The 24686-nt window shown below is 47.5% G+C and overlaps 1 protein-coding gene across 1 annotated transcript in view; it reads right to left on the reverse strand.

Moving 5' to 3' along the window:
* The window catches only part of CACNA1I (calcium voltage-gated channel subunit alpha1 I), a 145318-nt gene that overhangs the window by 28161 nt on the left and 92471 nt on the right, over positions 1-24686 (reverse strand). Inside the window, exons 15-24 of the mRNA XM_031940123.1 lie at positions 23879-23979; positions 22786-22909; positions 22182-22250; positions 20218-20402; positions 19828-19954; positions 16051-16176; positions 12220-12309; positions 6374-6566; positions 5329-5480; positions 1853-1962 (exon numbers count right to left, since the gene is read on the reverse strand). Of these exons, the coding sequence (XP_031795983.1) occupies positions 1853-1962; positions 5329-5480; positions 6374-6566; positions 12220-12309; positions 16051-16176; positions 19828-19954; positions 20218-20402; positions 22182-22250; positions 22786-22909; positions 23879-23979 (1277 nt within the window). The remainder of the gene's footprint in view (positions 1-1852; positions 1963-5328; positions 5481-6373; positions 6567-12219; positions 12310-16050; positions 16177-19827; positions 19955-20217; positions 20403-22181; positions 22251-22785; positions 22910-23878; positions 23980-24686) is intronic.

A 24686-nucleotide genomic window follows, 5' to 3' on the forward strand; every position in this document is an offset into this window, starting at 1 on the left:
CTATACTTATCCCCCTGCAGTTTCCTACCCCCTTCACTCAACTGTTCCTTGTTTTGCCCTCTGGGGCCAAGAGCGTAGATTTTATCCTTCTTCCTCCTAAAGAGCCAGACACTACACCACAGGCTCTCGAAAGGCCAGCTTTCCCTTTAGTTTTGGAAAAGGTCGAGTTTGAGGCATTGATGGAGTTTCCAGGAGGCAAACTGAGAGTTAAGACCAGAATCCCAAGAAGAAATGGGGGGGGGTTATCCAGCTTCCACCAAACCCCCCCTCCCCCGTGAGGAATAACTCATCAAGCTCACTTTTGGACAGCTCCCATCTTAGGAAGTTTTTCTTTACGCTGATCTCAAACTGCCTCTCTGTGCAAGCTTTATGTAACTCGCTCTCCCACAGGACAGCATCATATGATCATCCATACAATAATCAACATACTTGAAGATAATTGTAATATCCCCCCAAGTTTTCTCTTTTCCAGGCTACAAATCCCTGATTCCTTTAACCTGGAACTCAGGACCGGATGTTCTTTTTCACCCTGTGGTACCCAGAATGCATTGTAATAGTCTACATGTGGACTGACCAGGACAGAGGATACTCTGCTCCTGGAATTCTTTTAAAAGGTGACTTCCAGTCCCTTCATGGCCCTCTGATGGTCTCCTATCTGCTGATGCCATTCCCAAAACCTGGCACTCGGACCTCCAAGCAGCACCGAGCAGGAGACTGCTCTCTTATTCCTGGGCACTCTGGCAGCCGAGACCAAAAGTCCAGCCAGCATCCTAGGCTCTGGGACAGGCTCTCCTCTCTCTCCCGTTAGTGTGCCATGAGCAGCTGGAAGCCCCATGGAAGGGAAGGATGCCTTCCAGCTGACACAATCCCACAAAGAGACACAACACAGCGGAAATCCTCATGATTCAGAGTTCAGATTCTGGGTCCTCCATCTTCCCATTGTGTGACTGACTTAGAGAATGGCAGTTCCCCTTTCTAGGCCCCAGTGAGGAGGATGGACCTTATAAGCCTCCTTCTAGTTCTAGAGTCATAACCCTAAATCCCCCAACCTCCTCTGTTTCTTCTGGAGGTCAGAACATTGGGCCAGGTGGCCTTTAAGGCCTCCAGAAGTTTGAAATCTCTGATCCTCTGATCTCAAGTCAAACTGGATTTGCCACCAAATCACAGGCTGGGAAAAGGATGGTGCCCTGAAAAGCAGCCAGAGCTGGCCGTTGGAAGACCTGGCTTGGCTATTAACTCATGGGGTGATTCTGGGGAGAGTTCCAGGCGGAGTGAAATGAGAAGAGACTGTTTTTGGATAGAAGCAATTAGAAAAGCAATCGTTCTTGGAGGAGATGTCAAAATCAATAACCAAAGCCCTTATGGCATTTTGAAATATATAACATTCTATCTCCATTATCTCACTTGAGTCTCGCAGCATCCCTGTGAAGTAGGCTCGATGGGTATTATTAGCCCCATTGTACAGATGAGAAAACTGATGCTCAAGGGGGAATGTCTTGCCCAGGGTCACACAAATGTTGGATCGAAACTGGATCTTGCTGGTTCCAGGACCAACACTCTTTATACCAAGTAATAGTGCCTCTCAAGCCTAAGCTGGGCTTTGAGGAATTAATAAATTGCATATTGAATATAATATATATATGGAGAGAATATATATTCTAGAGAGGCAGGATGTGAAAGCCGTTAATCGCCCTCTGCTTTTTATTGGGCTCGTGGGGAGCTCTAAGGAGACAGAGGAGAGAACGAGGTCACCCCCACACCTGATCCCAGCTTCCCCACAGCACTGTAACTACAGGTGACTCGGGTCCCCCACTAACGTGCTGGGGAGGAGGGGACAGCCCGGGCCACTCACCTGTCTTTGAAGAAGCGTCTCAGTCCAAATGCTACCAGCTTCAGCATGGCTTCCAGCACAAAGACTGTGGTGAACATGTAGTTGCAATATTTGAGGGCAATCTCCAAGGACTGTGGGGGAGAGAAAAGGAGTCAGGGGCCACCTCGCAGAACTGTCTCCCTCTGAGCCCAGCAGGTGCTGAAGGGAGAAAGGCCTGGCCAGTGGCTGCCCCAAGCCCTGCTGGACCCGGGGACTGGAGGGGGCTGCTGGGAGGTACGGCCTGGGCTCCGGCACCTGGGGCTGTTGTCAGGGAGGCAGGGCCCTGGGCTGGGGAACAGAAAGGCAGCCCCCAAACCTCCCTCTCCCTGTCCAGAGCAGGAAATGAAAGCCAGCAAAGGACCGGGCTTCCGGGCTGGTGTTGCCTAACATAGTCCTTATACTACGGGTTTTAAGATGAGTTTATTGACAAAGGAAACGCGAGAGAATCAGGTAATATTCTCTGAGACAGGACAATGTAATTCCAAGGAATTTGGCCTTCCTGATAACTTCCCTGGACGTCCATATCTGTGTTTCTCTTACGATAGGAAAGTTACGGGTGTTGGGCTGAGCTACAAGCTACAAGATCTTGGACTCAGGGGACAAGGACAAACCCTTGACAACCCTTGCTGCTGGTCCTTTCCCTGTTCTCTTGGTTCATGAGGGGTTAAAGGAACTTTATAATCGGTAGTTTTTAAGACCATGACCAGGGAAGCTTCAGAATTGGATCAAAGGTGGGCACACTAGGGATAGACTAAGTTTTGCATGAAGAAGTCACAGCTGCTTGGAATACTTGTCTTCCTTTAAATTCCCACTAAAATGCCACATTCTGCAGAAAGCCTTCCCTAACACCTTCACTCCCAGGTGTTTCCTCTTTAATTACTTCCTTTGTGTAGTTTGCTTTGTATATATTTGTTTGCCTGTTGTCTCCTCTATTAGACTGTAAGCTCCTCGGGGACAGGGTCTGTCTTTTGCCTCTTTTTCTATCCCATAGTGCCTTACTCGAAATGTTGGTTGATTGATGTTCAAGGGTTAACACAACCTTGATCACAGGCACCTGTTTTGTTATTCTTTTTTTCAATTTATACCTCTCTTCTCTCTGTCTGTCTCTATCTCTCTGTGTCTGTCTGTGACTCTCTTTTACTTTCTCTATGTCTGTATCTGTCTGTCTCTTTCCTCCTCTCCAATGTGTCTCTCTCTTTCTCCTGTCTCTGAGGCGCTCTCTCGCTCTTTCTCTCTCTCTCTTTCTGTCTCTCTCTTTCTCTCCCTCCCTCCTCCTTTCCTTCCTCCCTCCCTCCTCCCATCCTCTCTCCCTCTCTTCCTTCTTCCTTTCCTCCCTCCTCCCTCTTTCCCTCTCTCCCTCTCTCCCTTCCTTTTTCCTTCTCTCCCTTCCTCTTTTCCTCTCTCCCTTCCTCTCTCCCTCTCTCCCTCTCTTCTTCCCCCCTCCCTCCCTCCCTCCTCTCTCCCTCTTTCCCTCTCTCCCTCTCTCCTTCCCTTTCTCATTTAAGACTGTTGGGCAGACTCTTTTTCCCCATCACACAGACAATGTCCCGAATGTCTACCAAGGCCAGAATACAAGTGCCACAGCCTCAGCAGAGTATCAAAGGGCAGCATTCTGCCCGTGTTTACGTGATGGGAAGGGGAAATTGGCTCCTGAAGGGCCTTCTTTTCCTTGAAAGTTGCTTCAGTGATTTCTTCCTGCAGGCCTTCAGGCCCTCCCCATCCCCGCCCTGTCCCAGCTGCAGTGCCTCAGAGCCTGGCCAGCCCGTCTGCCCTTTGAAGGATGCTGACAGCCCCGCTCTTCCATGTCAGCTCAGCCTGAGGCTTGGTCCCCCGCCCAGAGCCAGCCTTGCCTATCCCCCTCTCCCCCTCGCTCCCTGCCTAGTCAGACCTGCGCCCCCCTGGCCACATCACAGTGCTCATTAGCAGGATGAGCGCGGCACATTTGGAGACATTGCTAACCCCTGAGGTTAATGTCAAGAAAGGACATTTCACATCCCTTAGTGCCCCCCTGCCAGAGACAGACTCCTGAGCTGGCTGGGCATGAAATGAACCATTTCTGGTCTTATTACCTAGATAAAAAATGAACAGTAAACAGTGGGAAAGTTCTCACAGACAACTAATCTGTTTACAGATCCCTTGTGGCCACCTGTTCATCCCTTCCCCTGAGACATGAGAAAGTTCTAGGGCCAGAACACAGTTTGAGTTCAGAAGGACGGGGTAAGTGAGAAATGAGACAAGACTTCCACAAGCCCCTTCTCCATTATCCAATTATTCTTCACATACTAAACCAAACTTCGAATGTTTCCCTGAATCTATGAGCAGTGTGTCCCCTCCCCATGCCTCCATCTTTATCTCAGCCTTTATCTTTACCTCTTCCCATCTTACCTCAAGGCCCAAGTGAGACCCCACCATCTCCATGAAGCCTCCCTGGATTCCAGCCCCTCTTCCCATTGTTAACATGCTCCCTCTCCTCAGATCAGTTCTCATTATCTTGTCTTTGTATGTCCTGGATCCCCCCAGGAAGGTGTGAACCACAGGCCCCACAGACTGTGGGACAGAGGATGACTCTTTTCTCACCCTATCCCCTCACATATTCTCACTCCAAGTCCAATGTCTTCCCCTGAGACTAAGGCCTGGGATGAGCTTGGAGGCAATAGTAGAAAGAACACCTGGTCTCAAGTCAATTGGCCTGGGAATTCTCTTCTTCCAGTTATGTAGTTAAAGGAACATGGCAAGTTATTTTCACCCTGTGGGCCAGTTTCCTATAAAATGAGAGGGTAGCACTAGGAGGCTCCAGAAATCCCTTCCACCTCTTGCACTATTATCCTATGAATGAAAGGATTCAAATCCCACCTCAGACACTTGCAGTCTCTGCCCTCTGTCCCTTCCTTTGTCTGGATCTCAGTTTCCTACCTGTAAAATAATCAGGTTTTCGGGGGTCTTTTCTCCCTCTACAATCTGACTCTTTCAACCCTGTTTCTGTACCTCATCTTCATCTTTCAAAGTTTCTTTTTTTCTTGTCTCTGTCTCTCTCTTTCCCTCTCCCAGTGATCATGGGATCACTGATATAGAACTGAGAGGAACCTCAGAGTTCAACTAGTCCAGGCCCTTCATTTTACAGATAGAGAAACTAAGACACAAAGAAAAAAAGTGACTTAGCCACTGTCATAGATCTAGAGGGAACCTCAAAGACCAAGCCTAATCCCATCATTTTAGAGATGAAGAAACTGAGGCATGATATGGTTACATGATTTGCCCAAGGTTACATAAGTAATAAGTGTTATATTAACACCCACAGGTAGAATTTGAACTCAGGTCCTCAAAGTCAGCCAGTGCTCTTGCTGTTGCATTGTGTTCCCTCTCCCACAACCCAGAGTGATGGAGAGCTCTGGCCAGAGACATTAAGATGGAGGTGGGTGTGGGGTGGGGGTGGGGGTGGGTGCTGGGGGTCCACTCACCATGGGCTGGTTGTAGTGTTCCAAGGACATGGTCACGACATTGAGGCAGATGATGAAGGTGATGAAGATATCCAGGTAGTGACTGGTACAGACAGAATGAATAAGGAGCCGGGTAGGGCAGTAGGTGGCATAATATGGGAGCCGCTGGGCTTCTGCAGAAGCAAAGGGGAGGGGACCCACCCCAGGACAAAGAGGGGCAGGAGAGAGAGGAGGAAGAAGGTACAAGGGCAAGGGAGCATTGGAATCAAAGGTCAGGGGGATAGGAGAGGGGGAAGTGGGAGGGATAGGGAAAAAGGGATCCAAGGAGATTAAAAAAGAGAGGGGAAAGGGGGAGAAGGAAGGGATCAGAAGAAGGAGTAAAAGACAGTTAGCAAATTCAGGACAATCTGTGAGGTGGCTCAGATCATGCCTCAATGAACTAAGACCATGAATGAGAAGACAAGCTGACAGGAGGAACTAGAAACAGGCAGGAAGTGGAGATGCCCCGTCTTGGACTGGAGGTGAGACAGGAGAGGAATACAAGGGAAGGGAAACTGGGCTCTCCTTCCAGTGGAGCCAGAGCGTAAAGCCTGAGTGAGCATTTGGAAAGTCCAGGGCAGAGAGACTGGAAGAAAACTGGAATTTAGTCTTATTCCTCAGAAAAATGCCTCCTCTAACCTGAGGGCCAGTGGCCAGTATTTCGCTTCCTCTTTCTTGTGTACAAGCAAAATTGGGAAAGGATTCTATTTAGGAGGTGAGAGAATGTTGGTAAGAACCAACGTCCTTGGGGCTCCTTAGCATTTCAGGCATCCCAGATTTAGCATGGTGGAAGATCAAGACGGTGCCCAGATACAGTAGATGTTTAATAAATGCTTGTTGAATTTAACAGGTCTGGATCACACAAGCCCATCCCATCCTCCCCACCTCCATAATCCAAATTAGAGGTAGGGGGAAAATGGATGAAACTTTGGGGAATGAGAGAGGTGGGAGGAATAGAGAAGAGGAGAAGGTTTTGCTGGGAAAACCTCAGCCTACGAACCCAACGCACACTTAGGCTGGGCCTTACTCCTTCGCTTCTTCTCCAGCCGCCGGAGTCGCTTCTCCTCCCTCCGACGCGCCTCCTCTGCCTCCTGGTGCTGCCGACACTTGTGGAAGTTCTCCACCACCACACCCACAAACATGTTAAGGACAAAGAAGCTGACGATGAGCAGGAAGGAGATGAAGTACAACAACATCCAGGGATTGTGATTGGTCACGGGCTAGAAAAAGAGAAGTTGGGATTCAGAGCTAGACCAACATCTTCCACGACATTCCACAATAACCACCAAATGGCCATGCGGCTTAAATAAAAAGAGGAAAACAAGAGAAGGTATCTTTCAGACCCATAGTCACTGGGAAATTGTTAATCAAGATAATACAGACAATTTGAAATGCATAAAATGAAACAGTTTTGTATAAACAAAATCAATGCAGGCAATATTAAAAGATAGTCAACTTAATGGAGAAAAAATCAAATAGCTCTAATAAGATCCAAGACACATTGTAGATAATTTACAAAAACATAAAATCAACAGTTTCTCCAATAACTACAAAGCTAAAAAATTATGAACTGAAATGCAAATGATCAAAAACAATTTGAAAAAAAAAGTTCTAACTGGAAAAGATCATCAGAGTGTTAGAATTACTAAGAGGTTTACTTATTGAATTTATCTAAGGCTATAAAACCTGAGAACAAAGCTAAGAATTTAATTTTTTTTTCTTCCCCCTCACCACCCCAAACTTTGCTCAATAGGGAATGAGGCAACATTCTAAAGCTAAGTGATTGCTTTGGGGAGAATAAGATGTACTAGAAAAGCAAGATAAGGAAAAGAGATGGGAAATGACAGTATATGCCAGCCAGGCTATTCTTCTGGTCCTTTCTTCTTCTTTCCCTAAATCTTGCCTCCAAATCTTAACTTACTCTGTCCCTGGGATATCCCTTGCCTCTTTTCTGCCTATTCAAATCTTCAGTCTGCTCAAGTCTTCCATGAAGCCTGATATGGTAACTCTAAGCTGTAACAAATACTTTGACAAGGACTGTTAGGAAAATTTGATGGAAGGTCAGGTTGTTTCTCAACTCCAGCATCCAACAGCTTTAGTTTCTCTTAATGGTCTACATTGATGCTGTCTTTTGGTAGATTATCCAGCCTTTTCTTGAACTCATGTAAGCTTTTAGGATACCTCCCACCTTTTAGGATCAGAATCAATGAACGAAGATTTAGCAAGAGATTTCTTTATGCCTGGAATTTGGCTAGAAGTTGAAGAATACAAAGACAAAAGTTAGGAAGTTTTGCCCTCAAGAAGCTTCCATTCTACTGGGGAGGGCAACATGTGTGTGTGTGTATGTGTGTGTGTGTGTGTGTGAGAGAGAGAGAGAGAGAGAGAGAGAGAGACAGAGACAGAGACAGAGAGACAGACAGACAAACAGAGAGAGAGAGAGAGAGAGAGAGAGAGAGAGAGAGAGAGAGAGAGAGATTTAAATGGGAACAAGGGAGATCCTAGCTGTTGGGGAGGAGTTGGGTGGGTGTCTCTTTCTCTATGTCTCCCTTCATCCCTCCCTCCCAGGATCATACAGCCATAAATGTCTGAGGCTGGATTTTAACTCAGATTTTCCTAACTCTAGGCTCCATCTAGTTGCCTTAGGAGTCTCATCTCCAGAAGCAGAGAATCCAGAATGAGGGAGATTACAGTCCTTCTCCTGGGTTTGACCCCTCAGGGCACCAATGACAAACAAGCACACCCTTTGGCACTGGAGATCATGCCCATGATCATGAGGAGGACTTGAAGGACCAGAGAAGATTCAACTTGACAAACAAAAGACAATGCCTGAACTATTTAGGCAAATGACTCATGGGAGAGGGATTAGCTTTCTCCTGCTTGGCTCTGGAAGGCAAAACCAGGAGGAGTGATGGAAGGAGTTGCAAAGTGGTGGATGTTGGCTTGATGTAAACAGTCTCTGATAAACAGTCAAAGGGCTTGGGTTCAGATCCCATCCTTGATGTTTACTACCATGTGACACTGGAATAGTCACTTGGCTTCTCTGGGCTTCACTTTACTCACTTACAAAAAGGGGTTGGATTTGATAGCCTTCAAGATCCTTTCAAAGTCCATCTAGCTTAATGATCCTTTGTATCATAGACTGTCTATAAGAGAGCACTTTAAAAAATAATAATAATAGCTTTTTTGTTTTTCAAAATACATGCAAAGATAGTTTTCAATAAGGAAACACTTATTAACAGGGATAATTATCCAAAGTTTTGGGAGGAGGCAGTTTCTTTAGCAATAGACATCTTCAAATGGAAGCTTGATAATCACTTGCTGGATATAGTTTTTTCTAGGCAATTGGGGTTAAGTGACTTGCCCAGGGTCACACAGCCAGGAAGTGTTAAGTGTCTGAGGCCAGATTTGAACTCAGATCCTCCTGACTTCAGGGCTGGTGCTCTCTCCACTGCACCACCCAGCTGCCCTGCTGGACATATCCTGGAGAGGGAACCTCCTCCTCAGAGGTGGGTTGGGCTAGGTGATCTCTGAGGTCACCTCCAAATCAGAGATTCTATAAAATGTGATGTTGAGGTTATCCTAGGAAGGGAGAGGGAAAACCCTTGAGTTGGGGGGCTGATGTGAATGGTGGGAGAAGGGCCCTATGATCTCTAAGGCTCTAAATACTATCCTCCTGAAATAAGGAAGATCGGGAGATTCTAGACATAGTTTAATAGAAATGGGGGGAAGAGAAGGTGGCAGGCAGTCTCAGGAATAACACTGCCTCAGTGGTCCGTGCATACAACAGCTAAGAGAAGCTGGGGGAGCTCGGGAGCTCTGGGAATTCTGGGGAAAAGGTTGGTCTCCAAAGAGGGGATGAGAGCTGGTATTCTAGCCAGTTCCGCTAGAAGGCCATCTTCCCTCTCTCATTAAGGAGGAGGCAGTATGTGGCAGCTACCCTTCCAAGGGCTGTGACTCATGGGGAGCAGGGAATCTGCAATGTGCTGCGCCAGCCGGCGATGTGGCGTGGGTACTGGAACACCCACAGCCGGGACGGGGGCGGAGAAAGCCAGGAAAAGGCCGTTCAGGACCAAGGCCAGCTCCGTTGCCCCTTTCTGCTGAGAGTTGGAGATTCCAGACAAGAGGGGAGTGGGTGGGATGATGGAGGCCCCAGGGTGAGGCTGGGGGCTGGGACAGAGCTGGGAAAGCGCTGACAGAGCAATCTAATCCTTTAGAGCTGATTTTGCTCTGTGCGTTTCTATCCCTTTATGGAGAGTGATGTGTCTGAGCCCCGAGGCCAAGGGAAGTGGGTGTGTTTTTATAAACTGAAATGTAATAACTTGTCATTCTACCTTGATATTTATCTCACATCCCTTCTCCCTGGAGAACTCTCCCCAGTAGCAGCCCATCCCTCGCTTTCTGAGGCTGGGGGAGGAGGGGAGGGAGAGCTGTGACCTCCATCTGTCTGAGGAGAAGGGGAGGAGGATGGCACTGAGGGGCAGGGAGGATGCCGGGCGACTCTGGGGCTGGGTAAAGGGCTAAGGCATTGTCAGGAGCAGGGAGAGAAGGGGGAGGGACTTTTTCAGACCCGATCCCCACCTGTGACTGCCCTCAGGAAGGCCGGCAGCTGAGCTGAGGGAGCAAGAAGAGCAAATACTAGCCATAACTAATGGAGGCACCGGCCTTTCTCCCTGAGGCCACTGGGAAAAGCTATGGGAGTTCAGGCTTCTGGGCTGGTGTTCCTAAACTGGCCCTTCCATGAGCAGATTGACAGGAGGATAAGGGGCAGAAAGCTCTATAGTTTGGGCTACCTCTGGGGGGCTCTCCATGTATGACTGTGTGCCCCCCTCCAGAGTCTGAGTCATTAGGGAGTGCCATGCCCTCAAGAGGTTGGGCAGCAATCAGTCTCTGTCAAGAGATGGGCTCCTGCTGTATGGGGCCACAGCATCCTGAACCCCTCATTTGAGATCAGTGGCTGAAGGATCTGGGAGTCAATGGTCAAGAAACTCAGACACCCCCTTCCCTTCCCAAGGGGTAGGGGAATGAAGCACAAGCAAACTGTGGTTTCTATCTTCACAACGGCCCCCTTTAGACATCTTTTGCTGTTGTATTTCATCACTAAATCGATCTTTCTTGGTCCAATTCCTTTATGAGACCATAGGGGACATGCCTAAAAATTGTCATTCCTTCCCTCTGTCTTCCAAGATATCCAAGGATGCAGCTAGCTCACTAGAGCCAACGAGCTGCATTATGGGAAAGGAAGCTCTTTTTCTCCATTAATAGATCTCTATTTCTTCTCTCAGATAATGTCTGTTTAGCCTGCAAGTGCTTTCTAGTAACCACGACCTGTCTAACCCCAAAGCATTCTGACAAGCTAAAGGAAAAGATATCTGGGGAAAGAAGATCTTTGTGAACCTTCTCTTATCACACTAAGTAGGTGGTCCCTTATTACATCGACAAGGTTATCCTGCAAATGAAACTATTGATCACGACTCTCTTTTAATTTCTTATGTATCAATTAAGTCAGATTTCTTCCCATCCACCTTCTTCATTCTTTCCCCTCCCTTCTCTGTGACACATCAAGAATGGACCTCCCTTACCCCATCTACTTAAGTCCATGCCTTGATCCTGATCTCACCTCCTCTATAAATAAAAGCAATTGTTTCACATTTACACTTCTCCTTGTCCTTTGCCGGGGTTTCCCTTTGCACCATCTTACTTTTCCTTGTCTTGTAGTTGTGTGAAGTGCAGTGTGGTGCAGAAGGAAAGCAATGGAAGTGAGGTTAAAAGACCTGGTTGTTTGAGGTCCAATAATTAATAGCTAATGCAAATGACCAGACCTCTCAGAATCTAATGACCTCATCTTTGAAATAGGGCCAATGATTTTTGCATTACCCATTATGGCTGTTGTGATGAAAACAGTTTAAAGTCAATAAACACTTTAGAAATTTAAGATATTTGCTGCATCATTATTAGTTATTGCCCCCTTCTATCCACCATTAGCCGAAATAATAACTAAGGTGGGGCAACCAGCACTTTACCCAAAGGTGCTGAAATTTAAGAGGGCATGCTTCTTGTCCCATTAGGAAGACCTCAAGACTTCTCGACTACACCAAAGCTTCCCTGGATGGGTAAGGTATCTGTCCCCAGTTTTCTACCTGGAACTTGTGCCGCCCATTCTGATTGTGCCCTTCTCCTGAGACCCCGTGTCCAGCTTAACATATCACTGCTAGGAGGTTCTGGGTTCAAAGGATACAATTACTACAGTTCCTCCTATTTCTTTTCCCCGTGCACCTCATTTACCTTCTGGCCCAATCTCCAGCCTCCTCCTGGAGGCTGAGTCAGCCAAAGCTCAAGCATTGAATGACAGACCATGGCCCAGATTCTTGGGGAATGGGTCCATCCTTCTTCAGTATGACCACACCTTTGGCACAGGCTATACCCATGGCATAGTGACGGTGAAGGTCGGAACCCAGCAGCCCAAGAGGGTGCCCTAAAGCCTTGGTGCAGCCCAGGGGAGCTCCTGTCCAAAGAGATCTGCTTCCACTTCCTTCCTTAGGACCACAATCTCACTTGCAGCTGTCTCCTCCCATTCATTCCCCCAATTACCCCTGCTGCCCCAGGTTCCGTGACTACTGGCTATAGTTGTGTTGCCAGGGGGGAGTCCACTGAAAGCAAAGATTGTCTACTAACCAGCTCATCTTTCACCATGTGAAAGACAAAGATTTGGGTTGGGTTGGGGGGTTTTGTTTGTTTTTGCATATGGGAGCATCTAATCACCATTTGCTGAATTGAATGTCCAAAACATATCTCTTCTTCTAGTCCTCCTGCTCATTCTAGCCCCCTTCCTTCTTACCTTTACCCCCAAATTTCCCAAGAGGAGAGATATAATACCTGCTGGTCGACGGCCACAGCATCTAGCCCGTTGTACATGATGTTGACCCAACCATCTTTGGAGGCCAGGACAAAGAGAGACATCAAGGCCTGAAACAAAGGATGAGAGGATCACAGGTCTGGATGTCTGAGCCACTGAATCCGATCTCCCACCATTTAGATGAGGATACTGAAGATCAGGGTGGTAAAGTCACTTTCCCAAGACAATGCAGGTTGAATCATAAATGTAGAGCTAAAAGGGGACCCCAAAGGCAATCTAATCGAATCGAATCCCTTCATTTTACTGATAAAGAGAGTGAAGCCCCAAAATGTAACTACTTACTCTGGATCATACAGATATTAGGGGTCTGGTGCCAGAAGGGTACCTCAGAGGACCTCAGAAGGTCCCACCACCCCACAGTCCCCCCTTGAGAAACTGCACTGGAGGAAATGCCCAAGTCGGCCCTGCTCCCTCCTCCCTGCCCCTCCACAGCAACTCCTGCCTTGGGCCCACTTGGGGATCTTCCCCTCCATCTCCATCATCCCCATTAAAATGTAAGCTCCTCAAGGGAGGAGACGTCTTTCTTTTTGCTTACCTTGTACTCCCAGCACTCAATACATTGCCGGATACATGGTAATTGTCTGATTAATGCTCTGTGTGTGTCTATTTGTCTGTGTGTCTTGTCTATTTATCTATCTAGACATCTATTTACAAATCTATTTGTCTAACTATATCTGTCTAGGTATCTATTTATTTACTTCTATATTTGTCAATTTGATTGCATATCTACCTATCTACTTATCTATCTAATATGTTTCTTTCCATCTATCTTTCAACTACTTATCTACCTAGATATCTATTTGTATGACAATTTGTCTAACTATCTATCTACTTAGGTATCTATTTAGCTATCTATTTAGCTATCTATCTATGTACTTACCTACCTAAGCATCTATCTACCTATCTCTCTAACTGTCCATCTATCTATCTATCTAGGTATTTATTTATTTATCTACTTATCTGTCTGCCTATATACTGTCTGTCTATTTTATCTGCTTATGTGTTTGTCAGTTTGTCTATCAGATATCTATTTATCTTTCTACTTATCTAACTATATGTCTATCTATCTATCTATCTATTGTATATCTACCTATGTATGTAAGTTTATATGTATCTATCTAGGGATCTTTTTATCATTTACCTATCTCTCTGTCTGTCTATCTATCTATCCTAGTTGTTCATTCTCTCTCTCTCTCTCTCTCTCTCTCTCTCTCTCTCTCTCTCTCTCTCTGTCTCTGTCTCTCCTAGTTGTTCATCTATCTATCTATCTATCTATCATCTATCTATCCTAGTTGTTTATCTATCTATCTAGGTATTTGTTTATTTATTTGTTGACTTGTCTGTCTGCCTGTATACTTGTCTGTCAGTCTATAAATTTACCCTACCTATGTGCCTATTTTATCTCCTTATCTGTTTGTTGGTTTATCTATTTAGATATCTATTTATCTGTCTAGGTATCTATTTATATGTCTGTCCACCTATATATCTATCATATAGCTACCTATGTCTGTAAGTTTACATGTATCTCTCCAGGGATCCATTTATCAGTCTGCCTCCTGGATGTATCTATGAGATGTAGCGGAATATTGCCCCAGGAATCACAGCCTTCTTTGAGAAGGAGGGTTCCAGAGTGCCAGTGTACCCTCTGGCTCAGAATTCTGGGTAACGGTGCTGCCCAAGGTCACCCGGCTCTGAGCTGAGTCACTCAGCCTGAGCAAACCTGGAGTCAGAGCATTGAGTGGGCAGGGCAGCCGAGCCATTGGATGCTCTGAGGCAGTAACTGGAAAGGCCCCAGCCCCTCCCTCTGGCTACCTCCAGACCGACACCGAAGCCCAGAGGAAGGTGCTCGCCACTAGCGCCTGAGACTAATTCCCTACAGCGCTGGTGGAGAACCTTCTCGTGCTGGAAGAGAGAAGAGACAGGTGGCTGTAGGCCTAGGGTATTCCTGGGTGTCTCTCCATGTGTGCCTGTGGGTGTGTTCCTCCTGTGCTGAGCTTTCCAGGAAAGTCTTATATGCTGGGCTAGGCTGCTGATCTCCCCCAGAGCTGAAGCACGAGCACCAACGGACTGACCGCTAGTGCTGGGTTTGTGTGAAGGGCACTAACAGTTGGCCACCCGACACTCCTTCTTCCCTAGGGCAGGTGAGCACCAGGGGTCATGAGATCTGACAGCCAGAGGCCATGGGGCCCTGACAGTCAGAGACAGCAGGTCCTTGAGAGCTGGAAGGCATGAGACCCTCGTAGACAGAGGCCCCGGGACTCTCCCATTTAGAAGTCATAGGTTCCTGACAAGCAGAGGCGGCAAGTCTCTAAGAGCTGGGGGCATTGGACTCTGTCAGTCTGAGGCTGCCTTTTCAAGTGGGAGGAAACTTAGGGCCAAATATGCTTTCTTAGTTCATTTAATGATAAAAGAGGAAAAAGGCCGGGACCCGCCTCTTGAAATTGTGACAAACAGAAAGGGGTCCTTGCATGAGTGATTTTGACCTTGGAGAGCACCCTCGCTCATTCTGCCATCAGCAGCCCTGGGACAACTCAGCTAAATGAGTTTGCAAACTCTCTCCCATTCACCATGCACAGTCACCATGCCCTCCTCCAGTGCCAGGGCGTGGGCACTCCATCACACCACTGGCGTCCACCACTTATCCCTAATCCCGGTTTCCCAGCAATCTTCAGGTGTGTGGTACCCAATCATACGGGGAAGAGGGGGCAATCAGGAATGATAACATAGAGGAGGAGTCGCCTGAGCTGAAAGAAGGCAGATCCTAAGACTCAGGTGAGGAGGAAGGGCCTTCCAGACATGGGTAACAGCTTGAGCAAAAGCACAGTGGTTGGAGATGTTGTGACGGGGAGTAGAAAGTAGAAGTTTGGTTGGGCTCCCAAATGGGTAGGACCCTGTGGGATTGTGAGGGGCAATGCCATGGAATCAGTCTGGAAAGGAGGTGGGTGCCAAATTATGGAGAGCTTTGGCTGCTGGGCTGATGATTTCCCCTTTTATCCTAGAAATAATAGGGAGCTACTGAAGATTCTGGAGCAGGATAGTGACATGGTCAGATGTATATATGAGGAAATTTAGCATCTGTGGATGGACTGAAGAGGGAAAAACTTAGAAAAAAGTGAAAAGATAGAAGACTGATGCTAAACAGTCCAGATGAGAAGGGCACTGAACATCAGTGTGAGTGGAGAGAAGGGAGCAGATCCAGTCCCAATGCCTTATTTCCCAAGAGCCCTTTCTGCTCTTCCCACAAGCTTCTCCTCTGATGCTTATAATCCCACTTTGAGGTGGAGAGGACACACCTTTCCAGGTATTTCTCAGATGGGGGAGTGGACCACCATCTTCCCAAACCTGCTTATCCATCAGGGCTCTTAAAAGACATTTGTTGAATGAATATTGAGTAAAGCCCAGAGGTGAAGGTGCTTTATCACCTGGCAGTCTCGTGATGCTCCTTGACACTCAGCAAGGTATAACCTGGCTCAGATGCCCTGAGGGTCACTCCCTAGAGACCCCTCTCTCTCTTCCGGACAGCTCTGCCTATAGGAAGGTTCTCCCTGTATCCAGATTAGAGTTGTTCCTCTTCCAACCCCACCCCACCCCCATGCTGCCATTGCTCCTAGATCTGCCTTCTGGGAAGGAAGCCTTGTCCCCTTCCCACATGACAGACCCTGATCGTTGTTCCCAGAGCCTTCCCAGCTCCTTCTGCCAGTCCTGGTTCACACAGGAGCAAGGGCTGATCCCTGGGTCTCCCCCTGCCTCCCTGGGGGCCGGGGGTGGTGGGGTGGGGGCGGGCTGCTCACCTGGCCCAGGTTGTCAAAGTTGTACTTGTGGTGCACCCAGCGGTAGTTGGCGGCCATGCAGTCGGAGCGGTTGGTGATGTTCCTGATGTCGACCCCCAGGCAGTGGTAAAACTTCCCCTTGAAGAGCTGGGGGGGGAAACAGCCAGAAGATCAGAGACTTAGGACAGCAGCCCACCTTGGAAGTCTGCCACCCAACCTTCACTTTACAGAGGAGGAAACTGAGGCTCAAAGGCAGGGTAGGGCTTGTCTAAGCCCACACAGAGGCCCCAGGCCCCCAACTCCAAACCAGAGTTTCCCAACAGGCAAATACTGGGATGAAGGTGGGGAGAGAGGGATAAAATGAGACAATGGGACATGGTAGAAAGAGCTTTGGAGGTGAGTTCAAATTCTGGCCCACCATTTGCTACTTCTGTGACTTGGGGCAAGCTTCCTCTGTGGGCATCGATTTACTCAATCTATAGAATAAGGGGAGAGCCCTAAAAGCACAGAAACAACCATGAGCTCTAGAGTTGGACAAAACCTTAGAAGCCAAGTCCCACCCTCTCATTTTACAGATGAGGAAACTGAAGCTTAATAGATTTACTTTAAGCTTTACAAAGGACTTTTTCAAACATCATCTCATTTGCTCCTCACTTCCTTCTGGCTGTTTTACTCCTATTTTACAGATGAGGAAACTGAGGCTGAGTGCATTTACTGATCTTTAAGTTTCACAAAGGACTTTTTCAAATATCTCATTTGATCCTCACTTCCTTCTGGCTGTTATTACTCCTATTTTATAGATTTGAACTCGGCTCTTCCTGACGCCAGTTCCAATATGCTATTGGTTGAGTTAGCTTGCTTCCTTCAGAGTTTCTTTGCAGATTATCCAGAGCCTGGTGAGCTTTGAAGGGCAAGGTAAAAGAGGGGGTGAAAAGGGGAGAAAATCCAGAGAAATCCAGAGAGATCAGATACTGTGTTCTAAGCCGCTGGTCTCTGGGGCAAGAACTCCGACTGTAAGATGTTTGATAGGGAAAGTTGATACAAAGAGGAAAGGGAAGGTTTGAATCCTGGGAACCTGGAACCTGGAAGGATGTGAGTGGAGAGAGAACATTTTCTCTTCCAGAAAATCAAGCAAAGAGACCTAAACCAGCTACCCTCCTGATCCCCTTCTCTCCAATGGGGAGCCTGCCCACCGGCGCCCGCTCTGCGAGGAGGGCATGGGCGGGCATGTGGGCCCCAGGATCCATGCTATGGCCTATCTATAGCTCACTTTTGAGAGGCAAGAAACACCCACTCCCTGTGTTCCTCTGCAGCAGAATCCCAAAATAAAGAACTAGGAGAAGGAAAAAATATCCTTGTGGGTGGACTTGGGCTCGGGAGGCAGGGCTGGCTGTGCCAGGAGGGTCCAGCCTCGGTATAGGATCCCCTCCCCCCTGGGACCCTGCCGCCCTGGCCTGCAGGTTTCCCCAGCAATGCTGCTTCCCCTGAGCAGGAGGCCAGAGCAGCCCCCGCCTCCTGTCTTTCCTCCACAAGTTGCCACTGGGAACGTTGCTACCCGTCCCTTCTTACCTATTCTTGGACTCCCCAGATGTCAGGTCTGGAAGGGCCATCCAGAGTCAGCCCTATCTGAGTAGGGATTAATTACGGAGAAGTGACGTGGTACAGTCAAAAGGGATTCAAAGCCACTTCCTAACGGGGGACTTAGGCAGGACAATGACCCTGTGCCTCAGTTTCCTTCTCTATAAAATTGGGGAATTAGATGACTTTTAATATCCCTTCTAGACCAAAATCTATGATTCAGGCTAAATGGAAGGTTTAATTCATAGACATGTAATTATTAAGCACCTACTATGTGAGGATTTGGGTGTGGGTGGATACAAAGGAAAATAAAAAACAGTTCCTGCATTTAGAGAGCATCCATTTATTTCCAACCAAAAAACCCAGAATGTCAGAGCTGGAGGAAACTGAGGGGTATTCCTGTCCTGCTCCTGCTGAACCTACACAAACCCCAGACTTCTTAACTAAAAATATTACACCTACAAACTCCAGGCAACTCTCAAAAATGGCGAGTCACAGAGCACAGAGTGGTTGCCAACTTGGTCTGGAAGAGAGTTTTCCTCATCCTAGAGATCCCTATGGCCATGAAATCCCATGTCTCTCAACCCTGGTCCTGTAAGCCCTGTAGAATGTTTCCTAAACATGATGCAATTTAATAGGGTAAACTAGTCAGTGAACCCATTAAATTACATTAATTAGGACAAGTATCAATCAATTAAACAATTAACATGCACTAATTAGGGACATTTATTTCCACTCTACCCCACAGTCCAGGGGTGATGATGTCTGTCTCCTGTTCATAGGAGGTAAGGAAGAGTAGGGATTTGCCTAGTCCTAGGAGGCTGAGCAGCAGTCAGGCCTTCCGGGATGAAATGACTGGGCCCGACCTAAACTCAGGTCCTCTAGATCCAAGTCCAAGGATCAGTGTACTCTGACTGAGGGCCCTATCTCTTCCATTGAATTGGAAGCTCCCCAGAGGAGGAGTTCAGGAAGGAACCATAGTAACACAAAGGCAAAAATGAAACCATTTGTGCCCCCAAGAAGCTTCTAGCAGATGGAGAATGGTTTGTGGCTCCCTCTAAAGCCAAACTTTTCCATTCTGGCATCCAAGACTTATTGTCTCTGTCTCTCTCTCTCTGCCTCTCTCTCTCTCTCTCTCCCTCTCTGTCTCTATTTCTGTCTCTCTGTCTTTCTCTTTCTGTCTATCTTTATCTGTCTTTCTGTCTTTGTCTGTCTCTCTCTTTCTGTCTCTGTCTTTCTCTATGTCTGTCTCTCTGTATTTATCTGTCTCTCTCTCTCCTTCCCTTCCTTTGTCTCTCTTTCCCTTCTGTCTCTTTCCCCTGCTTTTCTCATGTCTCTCCTTCTTGAAGCCTTCCCTTCTCCCCACCCAGCAGACAACGATTCTTCCCTCATAAGACTCATAGTATCTTGCACTTCTCTCAGTTTTCTGTAGCTATGTAATAATTATCTTACACATATGCTATATATATATATATATATATATATATATATATATATATATATAGAGAGAGAGAGAGAGAGAGAGAGAGAGAGAGAGATACTCATTATAAAATGGGGCTAGAAATAGCACCTACCTCCCAGGATTGTTATTAGGTGTTGTTAGGATCAAATGATAAGGTGCCATATGAAATGCTTTGCCCTATAGAAATGTCAGGTGTTGTTATTATTACCATGATTTCTCCTGGGACTCTGTTATATAGAACAAACTTGACTATATATATATATATATATATATATATATATATATATATATTTTATATGTATATATATATATGTATATATACACACACACATATATATATAGTGAGATCCTTGAGGACAGGAATCTTTTCCTTTTGGGCTTTTTGGCTCATTGCCTAGCACAGTGCCTGGTACATAATATGCCCTTTTAAAATGCCTATTAATAACCGATTAGTTGATGTCATTCTAAAATGATATCCCAGCTTTTACTTCCTCTTGGCCCACTCTTTTCACAGTTATTGAGGGCACTAGAGTACTAGTATTTTTTTAAAGATTATGATGAGATCTGTAGTCAGAGGACCTAAATTTAAATCTTGCTTCTCCCACCACCTGTGTGGCAAACCGGTCTGCATCCCTGAGCCTCCGCCTCAGCTAGGAAATGGCTAGATCAGGCTGGATGGTCTGTCAGGTCTCCCATCGTCCAAAGGTATAGAGTCAGCTCTGGGCTTCCCACCCTCCCTAAGAGCACTAGCCACTCACCTGCACTCCCAGGATGCCGAAGATGATGAAGAAGGCGCAGCAGATGAGGACGATGTTTCCAATGGGTTTGAGGGATGAGATCAGTGTCTCCACCACAAGCTTCAGCCCCGGGGCGCGGCTGATGACCCTGCAGTTGTATATCAAGATGGGGGCAGCTAGGAATGGGGGAAAGACTCTCCCTCAAGGTTGAAGTCCCTAGACCAGAACCCAGCCTACCCCTATGACACCAAAAAAGTAAAGTGTCAGAGAGTCACAGGGGAACATCTGAGGCTGAAAGAGGTCAGGTGAGTTGCCATCTTATAATAACTAGATTTAACATTAGGGGTTCCCCGGAAATGGCTGCTGGGGCAGAAAGTAGAGGGCACAGGGAGGGGACCAAGGTAGCCTCACCGTAGCGGGCGAAGAGTACGGAGGAGGCGGAGGACACGGAGGACCCCAAGTATGGTAGCTCCTCCCGCAGAAGCCACAGAGACCACAATGTCAATGAGGGACACGAAGACCAGGAAGCCATCCAAGATGTTCCAGCTGCTCCGGAGGTAGGCCTGCTCCCCAAAATACAGGCCCAGGGAGACCACCTGGCAAGGCAGAAGTGGGGCACAGAGACAAAGACAGGGGCCGCTCCCAATTATAAGGGTCCTCAGAGGGCATTTGGTCCAACACATGACTGAACAGAAGTATCTGCTGTTCAAGAGCCCTGATATTAGGAGCTGTCCAGCATCGGTTTCTTCAAACCACAGTGAAGGTGAGGATAGGGCAGCTCTTCACCATTGCTGGGAATTATTCCTGACCTCAAGCCTGAAGTAACCTCTCGGTAAGCTCCCAATTTTACCCTCGGGGACCCCTCTTCACATCTTAAACTTTTAATACTTGAAGAGAGCCATCACCCTCTCTACCCCAAGTCTTCTCTTCTCCAGAATGAACCCTCTAGAAGTCAGAAATTTGGACTTCCGAATCCTTCCTTCCTCTCCCACAAACCTTGGGTACAGAGACTCCTAAGCACTTTCAGAAGTCCTGTCCAGTTTGATCTATGTTACAGAGCCCCAAAGAAAATTATTGTAACAGTAATAACAGCTGACATTTCCATAGGGCAAAGCACGTTACATAATACCATCTCATTTGATCGTAATAATAATCCAGGAAGATAGGTGTTATTACTATCCCCATTTTATAGATCAGAAAATAGAGGTCCACAGAGATCAAGTCACTTGTCTGAGACCACACAGCTTGGAAGAATCTTATATAGGATCGGAACTCAGAGCTTCCTAATTCCAAGTCTGATACCTTATTTACTGAACCACCTAGCTGCTTCTTAGAGAGGTGGGGAGCAATAATTATTAGCCCCATTTCCCATATGGAGAAATTCATGCAAAAGGCGTTGAATAGAATTTAGGGATCCTAATGCTTATGTGCTTAGGACTAAGGCACACTGAAGAAAATAAGAAACTATACAGAATGTGTTAAGGACACCACTATTGTTTATCTTGTTATACAAAACCCTCCTTGCCCAGCCCTCTGGCATATTCTCTGCCCAAGGTTTAACATCCCAGATCATGCCCTGGAGGATGAGACATTCCCCTAGGGAAAACACAAATACCCCAAACAAGGAAAACCCTGCAGACTAGATTCCCTGGAGATGCTCCAATCTGCCAGAGTCATTTCACCTTGTCTCCTTTTTCCAGTCACCAGGTTCAACCCCCATAATATAGAACCCAATCTGAGGACCCCCACCAGACCAGAGGCCCCGACTATCCTTAATTGTGTAAGCTGGCCACAACGCCTTTAGAGTGGGATGGGACAGTGCCCTGATCAGGACCACGGACAGCAGCAGTGGCTACCTACCTGCTCCACAGCCTATCCTTGTACCTGAAGGAAACCAACACTAGACCAGCCCCCTTTCCGCTACATAATAATGTAACTCTGGCTCTGGCCCAGCTAGGAGGGGCACCCCTAATCCCCAAAGCAACTTCTGTGCCACGGAAGAGCTGACGAACCAAGGGAGGGGATGGAGACCCAGCTGGCGTCATTTGGAGGTTGGTAAGAGGCACTTTGTTCCCAGATACCTCTTCCATTGTCCTGTATACTTACAACTCCTTTTAGTGGAGTGGGAGACAGGAGAAAAACTCTTATTTCATTTTTTGGAGCTAAGGCTTAATATCCAAATGTAACTAATAGTGGAAACCCGGTGACTGAAATTCATACTAAGGTGTAAATGACTGATGTAAGAACTTTTGCTGAGAACAAGGATGGACAGATGAGGGAGGGAGCACAAGGATAACAGAAAGAAGGTAAAGAAATAAACTAGCTTATGGAAGAGTCCTCCCCAAGAGATGGGACATATGGGCTGTCTAGCCTACCTTTAGGGTCATCTCTCCAACAAAGATGGCGGTGAAGATATAGTTGGACACAGTGAGGAATATACGCTCCTGGAAAGAGAAAGGGGTTTAAACTGAGTCCTGGGGAGGCCTCCAAGTGCTCTTCCTCCTTTGTTCTCATCCTTGTGACAATCTCATCACTTTTCAACTACTCTCCCTCGTTCTACTCTCCCATCCCAACTTCACTATAACCCTTATCCGTCCTGACTCTCAGACCACCTGCATCCCACTGGAGTCCCTTTGTGAGCTCTATCTCCCTTCCCTCTTAAGGTCGGGGGGAGGGTGAGTCAATCTAAGTTGGGTCTGAGTTTAATTGTTCTCTATAAGAAAGCATAAGATCCGAAGTCTCTGGCTGAAGAGTATAAACCCCTCATCTGGCAGAGGAGGACACTGAGAAAGGGAACAGTCCCAGAGAGTAAGCAGCTGAGGTGGAATTTGAACCCAGGCCCTCGGACTTCAAACTTAGTGTTTTCCACGGGTCCCTCCCATAGTTAGATGGTAGCAGGACCAGGGTCTGCGGGCAGATTTTTCCTGGAAAAAGCTCAGCCCACCCCAGCCCAGCCCATTCCTGGATGGGCCCACTCACGGTGCTGCCAGCCTCTATCTGGGGCCTCTCCAAGGCGATGGTGATACAGTTGAGAAAGATAAAAGCCAGGACGACATAGTCAAATAGCTTGTGAGTGATGATGGTTTGGCAAAGGACCCGGAACCTGGAGGAGACAGATACCCTCAGTCTCAGCCTCCCTCCCTCCCTCAAGCCCGGGCTTGAGCCCACTGGGCAGAGGGGAGGAGGGAACCAGGGAATGAGGAGGGACAGAAATTATGAACCCGTAGAAAGTGGCCATGGCTGCCATGACAGTCCTGGGGGAGAGCAATGGACTCTCTACATCCTTGGGGTGGAACTGCCTCCACTTATGGAAGAAGAAGCCACACTGAGAACAAAAGAACTCTGAAAACCAGTGCTGATCCGGTCCCCTCTTCCATCTCCTTGGGCCACACTTATTTCCTAGTGTAGCCTCAGCAACTCCCCCTTCTCCAAAAGACCTTCTCCGATCTTCCAAGACACCTCAGAGCGCATCATGACCGAACGAGAATCCCTTAAATAGCATCCCTGATACCGGGGACCATCCAGCCCTCTCTGGGAGACTTCCAGGGAGGGAGAGACCAAAGCATTCTCCCCCTCTAATTTCCCTAAAGCTCTTTAGGGCTCTCCTTCACACACACACAACCCGCTCCCCTCCCTTCGCTGTATCATCCTTATGTTTATCTATGCACATGTGCACACATACACAATTGTACACACACACACACACACACACACACGGCTCTCTGGCTCCAAATCCCAAATGTGCCACCCCGCTGCCCCACATCCCACTGAATCAGACCGTTAAAGTGTTTCAGCCCCTCACTTGGCTTATGAAGTGGGTACCACAGGGACCAGACTTCACTGGCTTAGGGAACTCCCAGGTGGGGACACTCTCTACTAATGCAGATGGGCACCTCTGCACAGAGTCTTAGGGGTAGTACTTGACCCAAGTCTTCTTGGTTTTGAGACCAGCTCTATCTTCTGGGTAACATCTGGGACCATCTCCTGTAGCTTCTCATTCCCTGCACTGCTCCCCCTGCCCCAGGGTCCGGACGCTTCCCCCACCCCCCATCCCAGTCCAGCCCTCACTGACCTGTTCTCAGGAGAGAAGAGGTAGACAGACCAGTCCTCCCTGATTTCACACCAGTCAGGCTTGTAGACATCTATCATCTTCCGGATCCGGAAACATAGGCTCTGATGGGGGGGGGGAGGGAGAGGTGAGAGGGCCCTGGGGAGGGGCATGTGAGAACCTGCTCCCCCAACTCCTTCTCTCATGTCTCACCCCTGGGTTGTCCTGGTTGCTAAGAACCAAAATAGACCAGCCCTTTCCCCTGCTGCTAATGTGAGTCATGGCTGTGAGACCCCCCCTCAGCAGGCTCATCTCCTCACTCCTGCCAGACATCCAAGGATGGCTGCCCCCAAATGTGCCGGGGGTTCCCCTCTGCTCCCTTACTCTTTTCAACTTCACATCCTGGGGCTCCCACTTCAGGTTCTTATGTTCTTTTGTCTAGTAAAACTAAGTCTCCCCAGGAGGACTGTAAGCTCTCTGAGGGCAAGGATCATCTCCCTTCCACTTTTCCTCCCTCAATTTCCTTCAGGTGTGCCTCCTTCAAGTGATGACTTAATGCACAGAAACGAACTGATGGACCATCCCTAACATCAGTTCCAGTAGCTCCTTTCCAGGATCTAGAATCATAGTAGGCTTTAAGCTCCCTGAAGGCAGGTAAATTTGTTGTTTGTTCTTTGTAGCTCCTGGATGAGGGAATCTGGATCTGTCGTTTCAACAATGTGGAAATGACACAGATCTGTGGCTTGTTTGAAAGCAGTCATTATCCACTACAGCCATGTTGCCTCTCTCTCCCTTCTCTTAATAAAAGAGTAAGTAAATCTAGGGTGCATCC

The sequence above is a fragment of the Sarcophilus harrisii genome, chromosome 5 (assembly GCF_902635505.1).
Source record: "Sarcophilus harrisii chromosome 5, mSarHar1.11, whole genome shotgun sequence".
In the NCBI taxonomy this organism is placed as follows: Eukaryota; Metazoa; Chordata; class Mammalia; order Dasyuromorphia; family Dasyuridae; genus Sarcophilus; species Sarcophilus harrisii.